The 17,418-nt window shown below is 32.1% G+C and overlaps 1 protein-coding gene and 1 long non-coding RNA gene across 2 annotated transcripts in view; one reads left to right on the top strand and one right to left on the bottom strand.

Annotated features, from left to right (window-relative positions):
* Positions 1-11,945: 11,945 nt before the first annotated feature.
* Positions 11,946-17,418, bottom strand: part of LOC108913010 (beta-galactosidase-1-like protein 2) — a gene marked incomplete at its 5' end in the record, with an annotated part of 10,724 nt that continues 5,251 nt past the window's right edge. The window contains one exon of the mRNA XM_018718464.2: positions 11,946-12,386. Within this exon, the coding sequence (XP_018573980.2) occupies positions 12,001-12,386 (386 nt within the window). The remainder of the gene's footprint in view (positions 12,387-17,418) is intronic.
* LOC108913011 lies at positions 14,850-15,121 on the top strand. Its single transcript, XR_001964598.2, has 2 exons — positions 14,850-14,993; positions 15,073-15,121. It is a non-coding gene; the product is annotated as an uncharacterized LOC108913011 (long non-coding RNA).

Below are 17,418 nucleotides of genomic sequence, written 5' to 3'. Positions count from 1 at the left end.
AATTGTAAAAATAGCAGCGGCTTAAAACTCGGCTACCCCAAAAACATACGTATGCATTTTTCAGATTTTTTAGACCATTTTTGGCCATTTGGCCTTCAAATGACCTTGAACCTGACGTGGTGGAGGTTAGCCAGCCTCGGATTCGGAATCAGCGATCCAAAAAACCTATAAGTACCCTGGTCAGGTCCGGTGATTATTCTTAGATCAAATGTTGACCTGTGTTATTATTAAATAAATAAATGAAGCTATCGTCCATCCCTACAAGCTGTCTGTGAGTCACTTTTCGCTAAAATTGATGGTTTTCCCTGCAAAGTGAAAGTCCTCACTTATTTGTTTAAATAGAAAAGTTAGCTAATAAAAGTTTTTGACTCACGAGACGAGAGATGTCTTGTATTATGTTCCTTTAGACAATTTTACAATAATATAGCGGATAGGACTTTTTTCGAGTTTCTCTTTTATTTTCGCTAATTTTCCTGGTGTATTATACGAAATTTCCTGTTCTTTTAGGATTTTTTCTTTCAAATTGATAACGCTTATATTTTTCGAGTTATTTGCAAAAAACTCAACCCCCTTGTTTATCTTTATTTGTCTATTACTTTTGCAATTGTTTATGTGCGAATACCATTTTTATGCATGCTAACTATGTATATGTATAACCTAGCAGGCATTGAAAGAAATTAAAGTTTGTATCATTTTCAGAGCCATTATCGATTAAAAGTATTTATCACTTACCCAACGATAGAAAAAATTCCAAGATAATTTTTATTGGAAGTTCTTATGATTTACGTTTTTATCATATCGTCAATTTCTCACGTATCAGTTTCAAAATTTAGTAGTTTAGTAATCTAAAAAAAAATTTAGTAGAGGCACTTCTTGTGACTAACCAAATTCTCCCATGAATAATATCACAAAGCGACGATTAAAAAACAAACCTAGAAATGGGGGGAGGGGATTACTTTGTCCCCTCCAATTTTTCTAACCTACGCCCATGGACGAACGTCGTAACATCTTGACCATTTTTCGTAAACTAAATAAGTTCGATTTTTAAAGTCATTTTTTTTCAAATTACAAACAAACGCATATAAAACAATTTGTAGATAATTTACCGAGGTTATATAGTGTTATGTTTTAATTTATTTTATAAAATTATTGAGGATGCGAAAATTCTTTTCTGTCGCAATTCTAAGACTGCTATTTTTCAAATTATTATTGAAACTGGATTACGAAATGCAATAAATGGATTTTAATTTCTTTACTCGGAAACGGTGCCTCAACAGTCGAGGTACCTTTTCTCTTTCAAATTGAACAAGAAATTTAAAAATAATTTTTATTTTAAGAAAAATCAGTGACGTATCATTTTTTTTCTTTAAAAATATCCCAAGACGTGTCTATGCGCACGCCACTGGTGAAACTGAAAACAATATTTTTAACGTAAAACATGTATTGTTGTTAGCTGTCAAAACTTGTAAAATTTCATTAAAATATTCTGAGAGGTTTCCGCAATATTCGTAAATTTGCATTTTTTTATTAAAAATTTAACACCCTATAGATCGGAAACTAAGCGTTTTTGGAATGTGGTATATTAAGAAAATATATCACAAACCACTTGTACCATAACCTCCTGCAAGGAATGCATCAACTTACCAAACACCCTGTATATTCTTGGTAATTAATGTTTTATTAATGTGTTTCTTAAATACGTGCTCACATTTGATAAAAGAAATAACATAGTTAAAACCAAAATAAGCAACCAGAGAGACTATTAAGTCATTTTAAAAAAGATATAGCCGAGAAAATGATTTTTGAAGAAAAACACAATCAACCAAAACTATATATTTTTAATAAAAGAAACATGTATGCAAAATATATATTTTTTTCGTTGTTTTAAAACTTATCTACCACAAAATAGACGATCAACTTCATGCAAATAAGGCATAGGGTGGCCCAAAAAAAAAACGAATATTTTTTTTCGTGTCTCTTGTGAAAATATGTTAGTTTATCATGTTTTAAGAGCTCCCTCGATCAGCTATCAGCTCTAAAAAAAATTTTTTAGAGGTCGCTCAAGATTTTTAAAAAATTCCAAAATCGTTAAAAATTGAATTTTTGTTTTATTTTTTTCTCGCCATTTTATCAATTTCTAAGTTGAAAAAAATCTCTATTCTGAAAATTTCAAATCGATATTTTAATTTGTAAAGGCCACTCATAATTATTTTAATATTAAAAGTAGTGTACAGGGTGATTCACTATATTTTGACCCCCCCCCCGGTTAACTTTTTTGTTTTAAGAGTTATAAAAAAGTGTGAAATATAAAAGTTGCACGAGTTTTTATGATTTTTTCGAAAATGATAGTAGAATAACAAATGAAGTCTAAACAAAATGGCCACTTTGTTAAGTTAAATGGAAAACCCTGTATATTTTTACATATTTGGATAGAACGTTCCCTGTCGAGCATAGCCATATAGGGTTTGTTGGGTCCATCTGTAACAATAAGCAAAATACTTTTAAAAAACGAAAATAAGGTTTTTTTTTAATAAGAAAATAATATTTCTTGTAATTGTTAGACCTCTTTCAGGCATTTCTACCTTTTTTCCAATTACGTAAGGATTTACAGACTTAGTTATAATATATTTTGATATATCGCACATTGATACGGTCCAAAATGCGTATAGGTAATGTAACGAAATCTCACTAATTAGGCCGTAAGAGGCCTAATTACTTATGGACATTATATGGTAGGTCGTGACAGTGACAGGTAGTAATGTCTTGACAACATTGTTATTGATTGATAGTATGTATTATTATTTAATTAAAATAAGTTACACAGAAGTAGAAAATTATTTAGAATTAAAATAGAGTATGGAGAAGAACTTTGCTCTATTTTAATTCCTATATTTAAATTTTCTACTTCTGTGTAACCCATTTTAATTAAATAATAATACAAACTGTAAAACAATAACAATGTTGTTATGATATTACCTGTCACTGTCACGGCCTACCATATAACATTGTCCATGAGTAATAAGGCATCTCACGGCCTAATTAGTGAGATTTAGTTAAAATACCTATACGCATTTTGGACCATATCAATGTCTGATCTGTCAAAATATATTATAACTAAATCTGTAAATCCTTACGTAATTGGAAAACGGCAGAAATGCCTGAAAAAGTTTAACAATTACCAGATGTCTTATTTTCTTAATAAAAAACCTTATTTTCGTTTTTTAATAGTATCTCGCTTATTGTTAGCGATGGAGCCAACAAACCCCATATGACTGCTCGACAGGGAACGTTCTATCCAAATATGTAAAAATATACAGGGTGTTCCATTTCGCGGCCATTTTGTTGGGACTTAATTTGTTTTTTTACTATCATTTTCGAAAAATTCATAAAAACTCTCGCAACTTTTATATTTTACATTTTTTATAGCTCTCAAAACAAAAAAGTTAAAGGGGGGGTCAAAATATAGCGAATCACCCTGTACCTAAAATGTTTTCGAGCGACCTCTAAAATAAATATCAACAAATTAATATTTTTTTTTATTGAATTTGATGAACAAAAGAATAGAAATAGATCACGAGACACTTAAAAAATTTCTCGAGGCAAAATTTACTACCGCACTGTAATAATTTTTTTTATTGAATTTGATGAACAAAATAATAGAAATAGATCACGAGACACTTAAAAAATTTCTCGAAGCAAAATTTACTGCCGCACTGTGTGTCAAATATTTATAATTTTTTAAAATTTAAGTGTCTCGTAATTTATTTCTATTTTTTTGTTCATCAAATTCAATAAAAAAAAATTATTAGTTCGTTGATATTTATTTTTAGAGGTCCTCGAAAACATAGGTACCTACACTACATTGAAAGTTAAAATAATTAGGAGTGATCTTTAGAATTTAAAATATCAATGTGAAAGTTTCAGAATCGAGTTTTTTCAACGTAGAAAATGATAAAATAACGAGAATAAAAAATTAAAACAAAATTCAATATTTGACGATTTTGGAAATTTTTAAAAATCTTGAGCGACCTCTAAAAAAATTTTTTTGAGCCGATTTTTTGAGGAGGCTCTTAAAACATGATAAACCAATATATTTTCACAAGACAAGAAAATAAAATCGTTTTTTTTTGGGCCACCCAAACACCCTATAGGTACACTCTTTTGAAAAATTTAAATATTAATATATATATATACCAAAAAATTATTAGATTCGTCAAGATTAACCGTATAAAATTTTGAATTGTTTTTTTTTCGAACGCTAGGTTTGTAAAATTGTATGCATTTTACGCTATAGAAAATAATTACCGTCTAAATTTTACACCGATTTTAACAGCAAAGTAGATTGCAGAAAAAAATAGACCATTCTGTACACATTCTACTCTAAAATAACATAAAATCTACTTACATTTTTTGCGTCTTGACGTCCTGGTCTTTCAGCGGTCGATGCACTTTGTTTAAAATTATTTTAAGTGAAACTCAAGGTACTCATTTATTTGAAGGAATGGCAATAGCTGGCCTGTATGGTATGTTAACGAATAATTTTTTTTCGGGACTCGAGGCATATGTTCATTATATAACAGCGGGCATGCCCCGCCCTATGAAAGTTAACGAATTCTTTTTGTTTAAGATTGCCTCATATTCACGGCACAGCTTTGCCATGCAAGGATTCGAGGTAAGGAAGGTGGCTATATAATATTTTTAGTTTAGAATATAAATCATATTACGCGAGGTTAGAAAAAAAAGTCAACTGAACAACAACTATTCGAAATGAATAGTTGTAACTGAATAATGCACTTGTTGCTTATGCTTACAACGCACTTACAGCCCCCACACCCCAAGCACTGGAGATGGAGTGACCATCCCGACCGAATGAAGATTGAAGAAACAGAAGAGCGCAACGAAGAACGACACAACTTCCGCCCCACCACAATCTTTAACAATGCACTAGCTCTGCGCGCTGCTGCTGCGCCATGGAGGATTGGTCGCTGAAGGAGGGGAATCTGACAATTAAGGCTTGTTTATACGGGGACATGAGGTAAGTGGTAACTAAATTTTAAGTTACTGCTTTTTCTGCAAGTGCTGTTCGCACTGGTAAGTTCTAAGTTTAGTTGTTGGTAAGTTCTAGTGCAGTTTATATATTTGCAAACCTGACGAGATGAACGTGAGGCAGCAATTTGCAGAAGAATTTAATGGCATACTACGCAATATCCTTAATATTATACAGGGTGATCGAGAATGATTGACCGTGCCGCCTCATACTGATTTTTGATGTGCGGCATACCAGTTTTTGATACCAATACTAGAATCATGAGCGCAGGTTGAGGGATTTTAATGGTAAACAAATAATTACGTTCAAATGTCAAATAAATTAGGTTACTGTCAAAATGGAAATTCATAATAAAAATATCAATTATTTAACAAAAATCAAAGTTATTTCACAAATTAAGCAATACTGATGGACCAATAAATGTTATTATTGTTATTATTATTAAAGAGGATGACATAATCAAAGGTAGGTTTAGCCTAACTTTTCCAAAATTCTTATTTCATTTACAATTAGAAAAACTTTTAAATCAAAGTTTGATGTAGCTAATTTTGAATAACGACTGTAAGTGCTTCAGCGATTTTATTTTTAAAACGTTATGAGTTAATTTTAAAACAGAAGCACTATTGTGGCTACATTCTTGGCATCTAAGACGATTCAGCTATACAGCGATACGCTGCAAGCTGCTGTTTTTCATCAAAGCAAACTGCTGTATGCTTATAAGACGACTATTTTGCAGCTACTGGTTTCACACTTCTGAATATCCAGCGCAAGCGATCCAGCCCAAAAATTTATGCTGAACATTTTAGTTAGCTGTCGAAATTCAGGAAAAGTGTCTTAAAAAAATTTGCTTCAAGCAAATGCAAGCAGTTGGAAGTGCTTGATTATGTTAGATGGTAGGATTGTCTGTATGACCGAGAGCAATAAACAACAGTTACATGCAATATATAATAACAGAGTAATTGGAATTTTTTCACATTTTATTGAATATTTTACCTTAAAATTACATAAAATCCATAAAAATATCTATATTTTTACAATAAATGTTCAATATGATGTCCATTGTTGTTCAAGCAGGTATTAATTCTTCTATTCATATTATTAAATACATTCTGTAAAACATTTTGTGTAATACTCCTACTTTCGTTTGTAATTGCCTCTTGAAGTTCTTCAATCGTGTGTAACCGTTGAGCAAATACTGAATTTTTTAAAAAACCAAATAAATAATAGTCTAGGGGTGTAAGGTCAGGAGAACGTGGTGGCCATCTATCTCGACTAATTATTCGATCATCATAATACTCTCTAATCAACTCTAAAGTTTCGTTAGAGGTGTGAGCTGTTGCGCCATCTTGCTGAAAGTATCCATGATGGATTTCATCGTCGTGAAGTTCCTCAAAAAATGGTAACAATATTTGCTGCCGATATACCTGCCCAGTTACATTTTCACGGAAAAAATATGGTCCGATTATTCTTCTACGTGACATAGCTACCCAAACACCAAGTTTAATAGGGTGCAGAGTTGTTTCACGCAAAATATTAGGGTTTTCTGTGTTCCAAGAGCGATAATTTTGGGAGTTTACGTACCCACTTAAATGAAACCACGCTTCATCAGAAAAAAATGTTAGATCTAGAATATCGTAGTCATTCAGATTTTCGTTAAACCAATTACAGTATTGCACACGTTTTCCAAAATCTAACGGAAGTAGTTCCTGCACAACACTAACTTTATAAGGATGAAAATGCAACTTCTTTACTGCTTTATGGCATGATCCATATGATATTCCTATAAACAATTTAGGAATAATGATACAAATTTTAGAATAAATATTGTGTTATTAAGTACCTGTTTGAGCAGATAACCGACGTAGTGATTTGGTTGGACTAGCTCGTAAGCGGTTTTCAACATCTTCCAAGACTTCCTCTGTAAGAATAGACTTTCTGCCTGGAGATTTTCCTCTACAAACACTTCCAGTGTTATGGAAGCGTTCCACTAATCTCTTCACGTGTCTCGAAAAAATTTCATAATCAATTTCATCATTTGGAAATTGTTCTTGAAATTGTAAATGACACAAATTCATCGAATATTTCTAACCATTACCATTGTTTTGTCCACTACGAAAATAGGCCTCCAGAAGAAATTTATCATGTTCTAATGAAAATGCCATGTTAACCTAAATTAAAAAACCGATTAGGTTAGAGAACAACATACGCAATAAATTAATTACTCACGTATAATATCCACCTACTCTAACTGTAGTATTGAAAAATACTGTTTTATAATGTCGCAAAATGTATCAGGTAACAACAAAATCTACAAAAGAATATTCAAGCCAAAAAATCCGTGCGCCAATGAACAGAACGTCAAATTGTGAAATCGCCACAGAACACCATGAAATTGCACGGAAAAAAAAGTAATTTTAGCAAACGGAAATCAGTTTTGATAGCAATTGAGACAGGGTACGTTCAGAATCCGGTCAATCATTCTCGATCTCTCTGTATTAGAAGAAATATATGAAGAGAAAAATGGACCTAAACGACTTTGGGAGCGAAAGTGAATCAGCAGGAGGGAAAAGTTCGGTGCAAGTTGTCAACTTGCACGAAAAAATAGAATAAATTCTATTCCAGTGTACTAAATTTTTACTTGCTTCATAACTTGTTACTTACCACATACCACAAATTTAGTTGACTGTTCCCGTGTAAACAAGCCATTAGAAATGTAGGCTTGTTTCTCTTAAAAAGTACCGATTCTGTGCAATACCGGATGAAAAGGTACCGCTACATTTAAGATCCTGTGTTTATTCAAAGATTAAAAAAACATTTATCTATGCAATTTTTTAAATAAATATAAAACATAAACCTTTCAAATAACACTTAACGAGGCATGTATGGAAACACAAAACAGCATAAAAAGAACAAATTAAGTGGCTGGAGTCGAGGAAATACTGTGAAATAAAAAGTAGCACAGGATTATTCATACATTTTACCCCTTTAACTTTTTTAATTTTTGAGTTAGACAAAAATAGTTCAAATAAAATTGTAAGGAATCTTTCCGTGTTGGAAATTAGGGCTAATAAATAAAACTAGAGACGTCTGTTCAGCTCAGCGTTTATTGAAGAAGTACTTTTTCGATGGGCTTTGAGAAAGGCATGGACCAAGCTCGGTTTTAATAAATAAACAGAAAGATAAAGTAAACACACTTAGATCGGTCCTAAGAGTTTTAATTTTTGTTACTGTATATTTCTCATAATATTCAACCTTTTTAAATTAAACACCCTGTATATTATTCGATTTTCGGAATCTCTGCTACTTCCTGTTTCCAACAATATACAGGGTGTTGCAAAATATTGTTCAGAGAATTCTAGAGCAGATTCTACATACATAAATACGAAAAAAAATCCTATTAACGTAGGTCCGCAATTGCTACGTTTACGAAATAAAAAAATTAACATGTGATAATTTCTACATTTTTCATTGGGTCATTTATTTCTCCATAGTGACAGCGCATGTTATTTTTCAGTGACAGTCCCCAACTATGGTTTTTTAGTAGGTAATGGTTTCATAGATTAGCATGATTTTAAAAAATCGTCAATAGCTTGAAAGCCGCTGGCTAAATGACAAATGAGCAAGGGTTAAAACTAAAAACCAATAGAAAAACCAGTGGCGTAGATTTTCTGGTCAAAAATCAATAAACACTCCTACATATCTACACGCCTGATGAGTCTGAAATCCAATCGATTATACCAAATTATAACCCACCTATCATAAATGTATTGACCCAAATTTAAACGATTTCCAATGAAAACTTTAGAAATTGTCAATTAAAAACGTTTATATTTTTTGACATCCTCTATTTCGAAAACGAAGCATTTGTGGACCTACGTTTATAGGAATTTCTTTTCGTATTTTTGGATGTAGAATCTGCTCTAGAATTCATTGAACAACATTTTGCAACACCCTGTATACAGGGTGATTCACTTTTTATGATTGGTACTTTAACCATCGATAGATCTCGTCAAAATAATGTTATTTTGTGGTATACACTTTTTCTTCCAAAGGCTTCTTTTTAGAGATATAAAATCTTGAAAAAAACATTTTTTTTGGTTTTTCCTTATTTTTTCTTAAACTATGAAAGCGATTTCTTTTATTTATATTTACTGTGCGAATAAGACGCTCTATCAATTTTAGAAATTATTGTGAAAATAGATCAATCATAGGTAAGGGGTTCTGATAAGCACTATTTTTAATATAATTTCTACGCCACTGGAAGTTCATTATAAGGGTCCAAAAAATTCGCTCTTTTAAAATTATAAGCCTTATTGTAGCAATTAGTAGGAAATTTTAATGGGCTACTTATGCATGTTTGAACCTGTATAACAAACGCAGGATGGTGATTATCCACCACAGGCCGACTTTCCCTCGAGACCGTGATCAGCGACCCCGAAAACCCCCGTATACCGAATTTAGCGAATGGGTTATTTTTTGAAAATTTGGTCGGCCATCTTGGATCCGCCATTTTGAATTTTGCAAAATTGACCTAGGATTGACCTAAACCCACATAGGTATACCAAAATTTACGCGAATCTGATGTTATTTTTTTAAAATTCGTGATATCTGATCTTAATTGACCTGTTTTTTTCGAGTTTAAAAAAAGAACCATCAATTTTGAATTTTGACCAATTTTGATTCACGTTCGGGATCTTACCCATATAAATGAACATTTGAATATAGAAAAAAATTTTATTTTGGATTTTCCAAGCACTTTTTCGTGAATTTTTGCTATTTTTGCCCTGTTTTTTGAGGTTAGGAAATTCCTGTGATGTGATAGCTCAATTCTCACACCGGATTCATGATCAGGGGCTTGATTTTTGAAAATGGGAGAATTAGTTCATTAGAGAAAATTACGTCATTTTCTCTTGACACACAGATAATGTGATTTTTGAAATTCTCTTGTGGAATATTTTCTCTAGATATCAAGAGAAATAATTCCACAGGGTTTTGTCGGGGGAATTGGCGTTTTCTCCGAATAGTTTGAATCCAAATGTCATCTCATGCTCATGCGCGAATTGTCACTTCATTCATTCGCTGTTCGAAGGTGCGTAATCATTTGAAATTTGTAATGGATCCAAATAATTTATTATTAATTCTAAATATAATGAATAATTTGCAAGCTGCAGAAATTGTAAACCATCCGCGACAACATTAATTAAACCATTTAAAGTTTCAGCAATATCTGACCACTGTTCTTGGGCCTTTTTGTGAGTGAAAGTAGAAGAAAACTTTCATTTTAAAAAGTTCTTCGTTGTTTCTAAGCATATTAATTTCTTTTTTGCGCTTTCGACGTGAACGAACGCTTCATCATAATTATAATAATATTAAATTTTTTGTGTTTTCAAATATACTTCTATTCAAATTGAAGTTATATTAAATTACTACGAATATCATGGAGATGTCTAGTCTCCCTGACGAATATAATGACATTTACAAAACAAACTTCAAAATCAAATCAAGTGACTAAACATCAGGGTCGCCAATNCTTGAAATTGTAAATGACACGAATTCATCGAATATTTCCAACCATTACCATTGTTTTGTCCACTACGAAAATAGGCCTCCAGAAGAAATTTATCATGTTCTAATGAAAATGCCATGTTAACCTAAATTAAAAAACCGATTAGGTTAGAGAACAACATACGCAATAAATTAATTACTCACGTATAATATCCACCTACTCTAACTGTAGTATTGAAAAATACTGTTTTATAATGTCGCAAAATATATCAGGTAACAACAAAATCTACAAAATAATATTCAAGCCAAAAAATCCGTGCGCCAATGAACAGAACGTCAAATTGTGAAATCGCCACAGAACACCATGAAATTGCACGGAAAAAAAAAAGTAATTTTAGCAAACGGAAATCAGTTTTGATAACAATTGAGACAGGGTACGTTCAAAATCCGGTCAATCATTCTCGATCTCTCTGTAGATATGCACACTGAATTTGATTAAATTATCTCAAGTTAGAAATTAAAAATTATAAACTGATTTTTTTTTAATTGTCGACACGCTGGACAATGGCTATCCCCGCATTTATTTATATAACAAAAAACCTTTATTTTGGCCACAGAATACGCTTTCTGACCTGTACTTAAGAAACACCCTGTATAAGAGTAATCGTTACAAGTATTTACTTCCTTAGCACAAAATTAACAGTTAACAGATGACTAGCGTTGAAATCCACTGATTGCTTAGAAAATTCACGATAAATTCAAATAAGAACACAATCGGCGAACACAAATAAATACAACAGCAAGCACACAGGACGCACGGACATTTCTGAATTGATAGATCGTGTCGGTCGGTAACCTAAGAACACGGAAAGTAATTTTGATCAAATGGAAGTAAATTTTAATATCTTTGGTAACATTTACGTGTGACGTCAGCTTGAATCATTCTGAATCGGTCGTTGTAAAATTTGACAACAATGCACAGCCCAGCTCTCAATTGTGCATGCGCTGTGACTAAAGCACGTCGTGGTTTGAAGTTACTACTAGCGGCGGAGTAAGTACATTACTAAAAAAAGGATAAGAAAAATAATTTTCAAGACGAAATTTGAAAAAATAAACTAATGATACATGTTGGTCAAAGGAAGCCTCTGTAAAAATATGACCCTCCAGTCAAACTTACGCCTTGTATACATATAAAAGCTGCTACTGCTAAGGAAGTTATAAGCATTTATTTTTACTAATTCCTAAGATATTAATAGTAACATTATCTCTATTAGAGTATAGAAAATGTGCAATTCTAAATTCTAAATCTAAATAAAGTTCAAGTTTATCGTTTGATGGGTGCCTCTCTACAAAACATGAAAAGTGAAAATGCAACCTTAGAAAAATTACCAAGCAAAGTCAGTATATCCGTTTATTTGTCAATATATAGGAAACGTGAATATTTAAAATTATTCTGCAGTATCTGGCACGTTCCAAATATGCTTCAAGACGAAGGAGACTTGGTCGTCAGCTTTGAAGTGCTCGAAAATAACTATATCGTTTGTTCCTTTCCTCAGGAACGGACCAGGAAGATACAGCGTCTGCTGTGGTCCCAGTATGAGGTATTTTCCTAATGGGAAACCGTTTACGATAACCAAACCCTTGGTCCGCTTCCTCATGTCCAGGAAGGTGTGTTGGGGCTCATCGGAGATCTCCAAAGTGGCGTAGAACAGAGCGGGTCCATCGTTAGAAGTTTTGTCAGTCCATCCTTGGAGGTTATTAGTCCATTCTTTCTTGAATTCTAAAGGGACGATTTTCCAGTCAGAAATTTTGTCTTCGTTGAGGTAGACGTCCCCTATGAAGGAAAATGTTGATTGGAATTAACCGCGCAGCCAAAATTATCAGTTATCGCTGCCACACTCACTATACAGGGTGTTTCAGGATTAAGTCGACAAACTTTAGGGAAATATTCCTCATAAAACAATAAGAAAAAAATCAAGTATATTTTTTTTTCAAGAGACGCTTCATTTTCGAAATATAAAAAAAAGCGAATGTACACTTTTTGTCAATAACAAACTGTTCTATCTAAAAACAGCATCATTTTCTATTTTCAGTAGAGCCGTATTAACTTTTTTTTATAATTTAATGAGTCTGACTCCCCATAACTCCGCCACTGGTTGTTCGCGGGACTTCTACTTCTATGGAAAAATGGTATCTTATAAGAAGATGTGTCATGCCAAATTTGGCTTAAATAGGCTTCTTCATTTAGAAGTTATTTAAAAAATTCGAATTTTTAAAAAAATCTTTAACGGCCTATAATTCGAAAATGAAGCATCTCTGGAAAAACATTATACTTGATTTTTTTCTTATTTTTTTATGAGGAATATCTCCTTAAAGTTTGTCGACTTAATCCTGAAACACCCTGTATAATAATATACAGGGCGTCCCAGAATAACGTGTACAACGGAAGACCACAGGTTCGTGGACTCAAATTAGGCAGATTTAGTCTAATTCACCTATATCCCAAATCGCTTCTTTTGCCCGCTAGATGGCCTCAGTTAGTGAAAACTTTTTGAATTTTGTATATAACTCGAATACGTGTGGACTTTTGCTTTCAATCTACTCATTTTGGTGTTATACAGAGTGTATTTTAAAACCTGCAACTCTTACAAAATTAATGTATGGTGATAATATCCGTTCATAACTTTTTCCTCTCTCCTGGCAATAATGACAACTATCTTTTGTCTGATAGGTGATACGATTTGGATGTTTTTGGGCCTCTTGTAGAATTTTTATTAAATGAACGGTTTGGGTACAAAAAAATATTTTTTAAATATCTACATTACCGTGACGCCCATATTATAATGCTTCACAAAGTGTTAATAGGTACTGATTCTGCAGGTTGACTGTAATTTCAGTCTGATCTTTAACTCATTGTACCTGACAATTTTTAGTGAGTGTTTACGACGATGAGATATACCACCTGTTACTTCATTTTTCGATATGGATATACGACGAATTAGAGTTATTTACAACGTGCCTAATTTTATTCAAAAAAATTAAAAAAAACAATCAAATACAACGCATTGATAGCATTACTGACCCTGTTATTCTACCCAATAAATTGAATGGCGAATTTTGTTTAGAATTTTTGCAAAACACTTTACCCGAGTTATCGGAAGGTGTGCCGTTATTGCTCAGAGCTAACATGTGATTTATAGATGATGGAGCTACACCACATTTCACTGTCAATGTCCGGCAATATCTGAAACAAAGATTCCCTTGTCAGTGGATCGGTAGAGGGGATAATGTTCCTGTTAACTGGCCTGTTGGTTCACCAGACTTGACATCTTGCGACTATTATCTTCGGGATACTTTGAAAACAACAGTGTATGCTTCCACATCTAACACTGAAGAAGAGTTGTGGGGGACATATCCAAATTGCCATAAATGTTTTAAAAAATTGCCCTCAAAAACTGCAAAGGGTTTCCTTTAACATTCTTCGCCGAATTAACATTTGTTGTAGAAACAACATTTTGGTCATTTTGAACAGTTTTTTAATAAGTTGTACTAAATCTAATAACATCAACATTGTTACTTTTATTTCCAGCACTTTTTGTTGTATTTGATTGTTTTTACTAATTATCTCATTAAAATTAGGTATTTTATGTATCCATATCGAAGTAACATGTGGTACATCTAGACGCTCATTAAGAATTGGCACGTACAATGACTTAAAGATCAAACTGAAATTACAGTCAACCTACAAAATCAGTGCCTACTAGCACTGTTAAGTATTGTAATATGGTGGCAAGATAATGTAGACATTTGAAAAATATTTTTTGTACCCAAACCGCTCATTTAATCAAAATTCTACAAGATGCCCAAAAACTTCCAAATGGTATCACCTATCAAATAAAAAATAGTTGTCATTATTGCCTGAAAGAGGAAAAAGTTATGAACGGATATTATGACCATACATCAATTTTGTAGGAGTTGTAAGTTTTAAAAAACATTCGGTATATTACCAAAATGTGTAGATTGAAAGCAAAAGTCCACAGCCCAAAAATAATCGAAATCGAATAATACGTATTCGAGTTATTTACAAAATTCAAAAAATCTTCATGAACTTTGAGGCCATCTAGCGGCCAAACGAAGCGATTACGGATATAGGTGAATTAGACTAAATCCAGATATATGGAGTAGGGGAGAATGAGCTTCGACGAGTGCGCATCCACTTTTCTAGGGACGCTACGGGCGCAGACATTTTGAAGGCTTTTACGTCACGCAGTGACGCAGTTGTTGTTGACGTTAGGTTCACATGTGTGTTTTTTGAGGTTATTCATATTTTTGTTTGTAAATTTCGTTTTTATTGAACTTTAAATATGTCTTGTGCTTTGTACTGTGAAAGGAAGCGCAAATTGCAGAAGATGTCCAATACAAAACATTTCTAAATATTTAGGTAGCTGTACACAAAAATAAGATATTTCCACTTTTTATTCTAAATTTTTATTGTAAGCATGTAATTTTTTTATTTCTAGCTTTCCTAGAAATGAAACTTTACTGGACAAGGACAAGGTTCTTTCTATCGAAAAAGAAAATTGGGTATGGACAAAAAATAACGTAATTTGCTCTGAACACTTTAAAGCGGATGATTTTCTCCCCTTTTGTGGAAGAAAAATAGTACGACCCAACTCTGCACCTTCCATAAAATTATTTTGTGGTGTATCTTCTTCCATTTTAAGCAAGAGTACTTTATCGAGTTCAATTAATACAGGAGCTTTGACCAAACTGATGTTACAATCAAGTGAATCATCTTTGACCTATAACGTTACTGAAGTTCGAGTAGGTACAACGTAAAAAGAAAAGACAACTGAATTTAAGGTAATAAAGATTTGTAATTTAAAAATAGTAGTAATGCTAAGGATGTTAAATACGTACCCTGACAAATTGCTTGATACGACCTAATTAAGAAATAATATTTACAGTAATTTTATTTTCATTGTTCAGAATACATCAAATGGTAACACTAGTACTGATAGTAGTGCTAAGAGAAGGAGTATTATGGCAATGAAAACATACTTTAATGGATAACTTTAATAATGAAAATATCTTTGCAGTATATCTCCTTCTACAGTTGCAACGAAAAATGTTAAACTGAAACGTAGACAGGAAACTTACCGTTCAGTCTTTACGAAACGAAATTAAGGACGGATTATTCAAGGCCCTGCATTAAGACAAAAATTAAATAATTATTTTCAACCATCAGTAAATAAATATGTTACGTTATACAGTGTTTTATTTTAATATACAAAATATTTAGGAACTACATCACAATTTTTTTTTATTTCATATAAATTGAGTACCTACCGCAATCTGTTAAAGTTTATCGTATCAAAAATATATTATTATTGGTGTGATTAATATTCTCAGTTGAACCTTCTGTGAAACAAGATAGTTATAACATAATTAAAGTATCATTCAATGTAAATGATAAGCACAATGTCGGAGTGTGTGCAGATTTATACATATGATAGGTAATAATATCCTATGCAGTTATGATACAACTCTAGCCGTTGTTCTTGAGTAATATAGTATTTAATATATTTTTTATGAAGTGCATATATGAAAATTTAATTTTTTTATTATATAATAAATATTTAGATATACCTAGAAAATTATGAAAAATAATTCATATGTAATTGAAAATTTCAAAAGTACGTATTTGTTAGTTTATATTTCATTTCAAAATTTAATGTAAAGTTATGTGCGTTTCTAATTTGAAATTTTAGAACTGACCTGGTAATGTAATATAGTACCCCCTCGTATCTAAGACTTCAAACTGGCGACCTCCTTTATTAACAAGTTTGCGCATCTTGACGCTCATTCTCCCTACTCCATATCTAAATCAGCCTATTTTGAGTACACGAATCTGTGGTCTTCCGTTGTACACGTTATTCTGGAACACCCTGTATAATACAGATCTACTAGGTTTGTAGTATTAACCTCAAATTATAAAGTATCAAAACTGTCGTGAATCATGATGTCAAATCGTTTTCTGTGTATTTTGTTTATGTCTCGATTGCACACACAGAGTACCAACCAGAGACCCGATTTGATAGGGAAAAGTTGTCTCTGTTTTTATCTTTCTCTGAACCTTATTAAACGCAATACTTCTCTCTTTGTCGCTTTAAATGTAAAACAGAGGTAGGCGGAGCTAGTGCTCGTTATCGGTATAGAAGAAATTTGAAATGGGTTTGGGAAATAATAATGTTTCTGATACAATTTGGTAGGTGGCGCTGGGTGGAAAATATTGATGAGATCTATTTTTTGAATTTTATAAAATTCGACAGATGGCCAGATAAGAAAACGAGAAGTTGATAAATTCAAGATACGTTCAGTAAAACTTATATGGTTTACAGAAATTAGTTAAATAGCAATGAAAATAATATTAACATTATGACGATCGCATTTTATATAACCTACGCATAGGTTGCAGGTAAGTACGTAAGTAAGTAGTTTATATATAGCGTTGATATTTGTGTTGTATAGTATTTTTTCAGTGCCCATTATTGTATTGACTGTTAATTTAATGTTTAAGTGTGTTTTTTGCGTGAGAAACTTTTGGTTTTCCAATTTTTTTGACACTTGTGACAATGACATTATATTGTATTATTTGTGGATATTCCGAAGAAGATGTGAAAAAATTATTCTGTTTTCCACGAAACTCAGAGAAGTGAGAATTATGCATAATTTTTATTTTGACAAATATACATATATGTATATTTTTCCTTGATGATATAAGTAAACTTGTTACTATAAATATGCGAAAAAAAATCTCATCAGTAATCGAAAAATATATGATAATTTTACTACTGAAAAAAAAA

This window comes from Anoplophora glabripennis, unplaced genomic scaffold (genome assembly GCF_000390285.2).
Source record: "Anoplophora glabripennis isolate ALB-LARVAE unplaced genomic scaffold, Agla_2.0 scaffold993, whole genome shotgun sequence".
NCBI classification, from domain to species: Eukaryota; Metazoa; Arthropoda; class Insecta; order Coleoptera; family Cerambycidae; genus Anoplophora; species Anoplophora glabripennis.
Note: the sequence above shows the minus strand (reverse complement) of the source record. Positions and strands in the feature narration are given on the sequence as shown.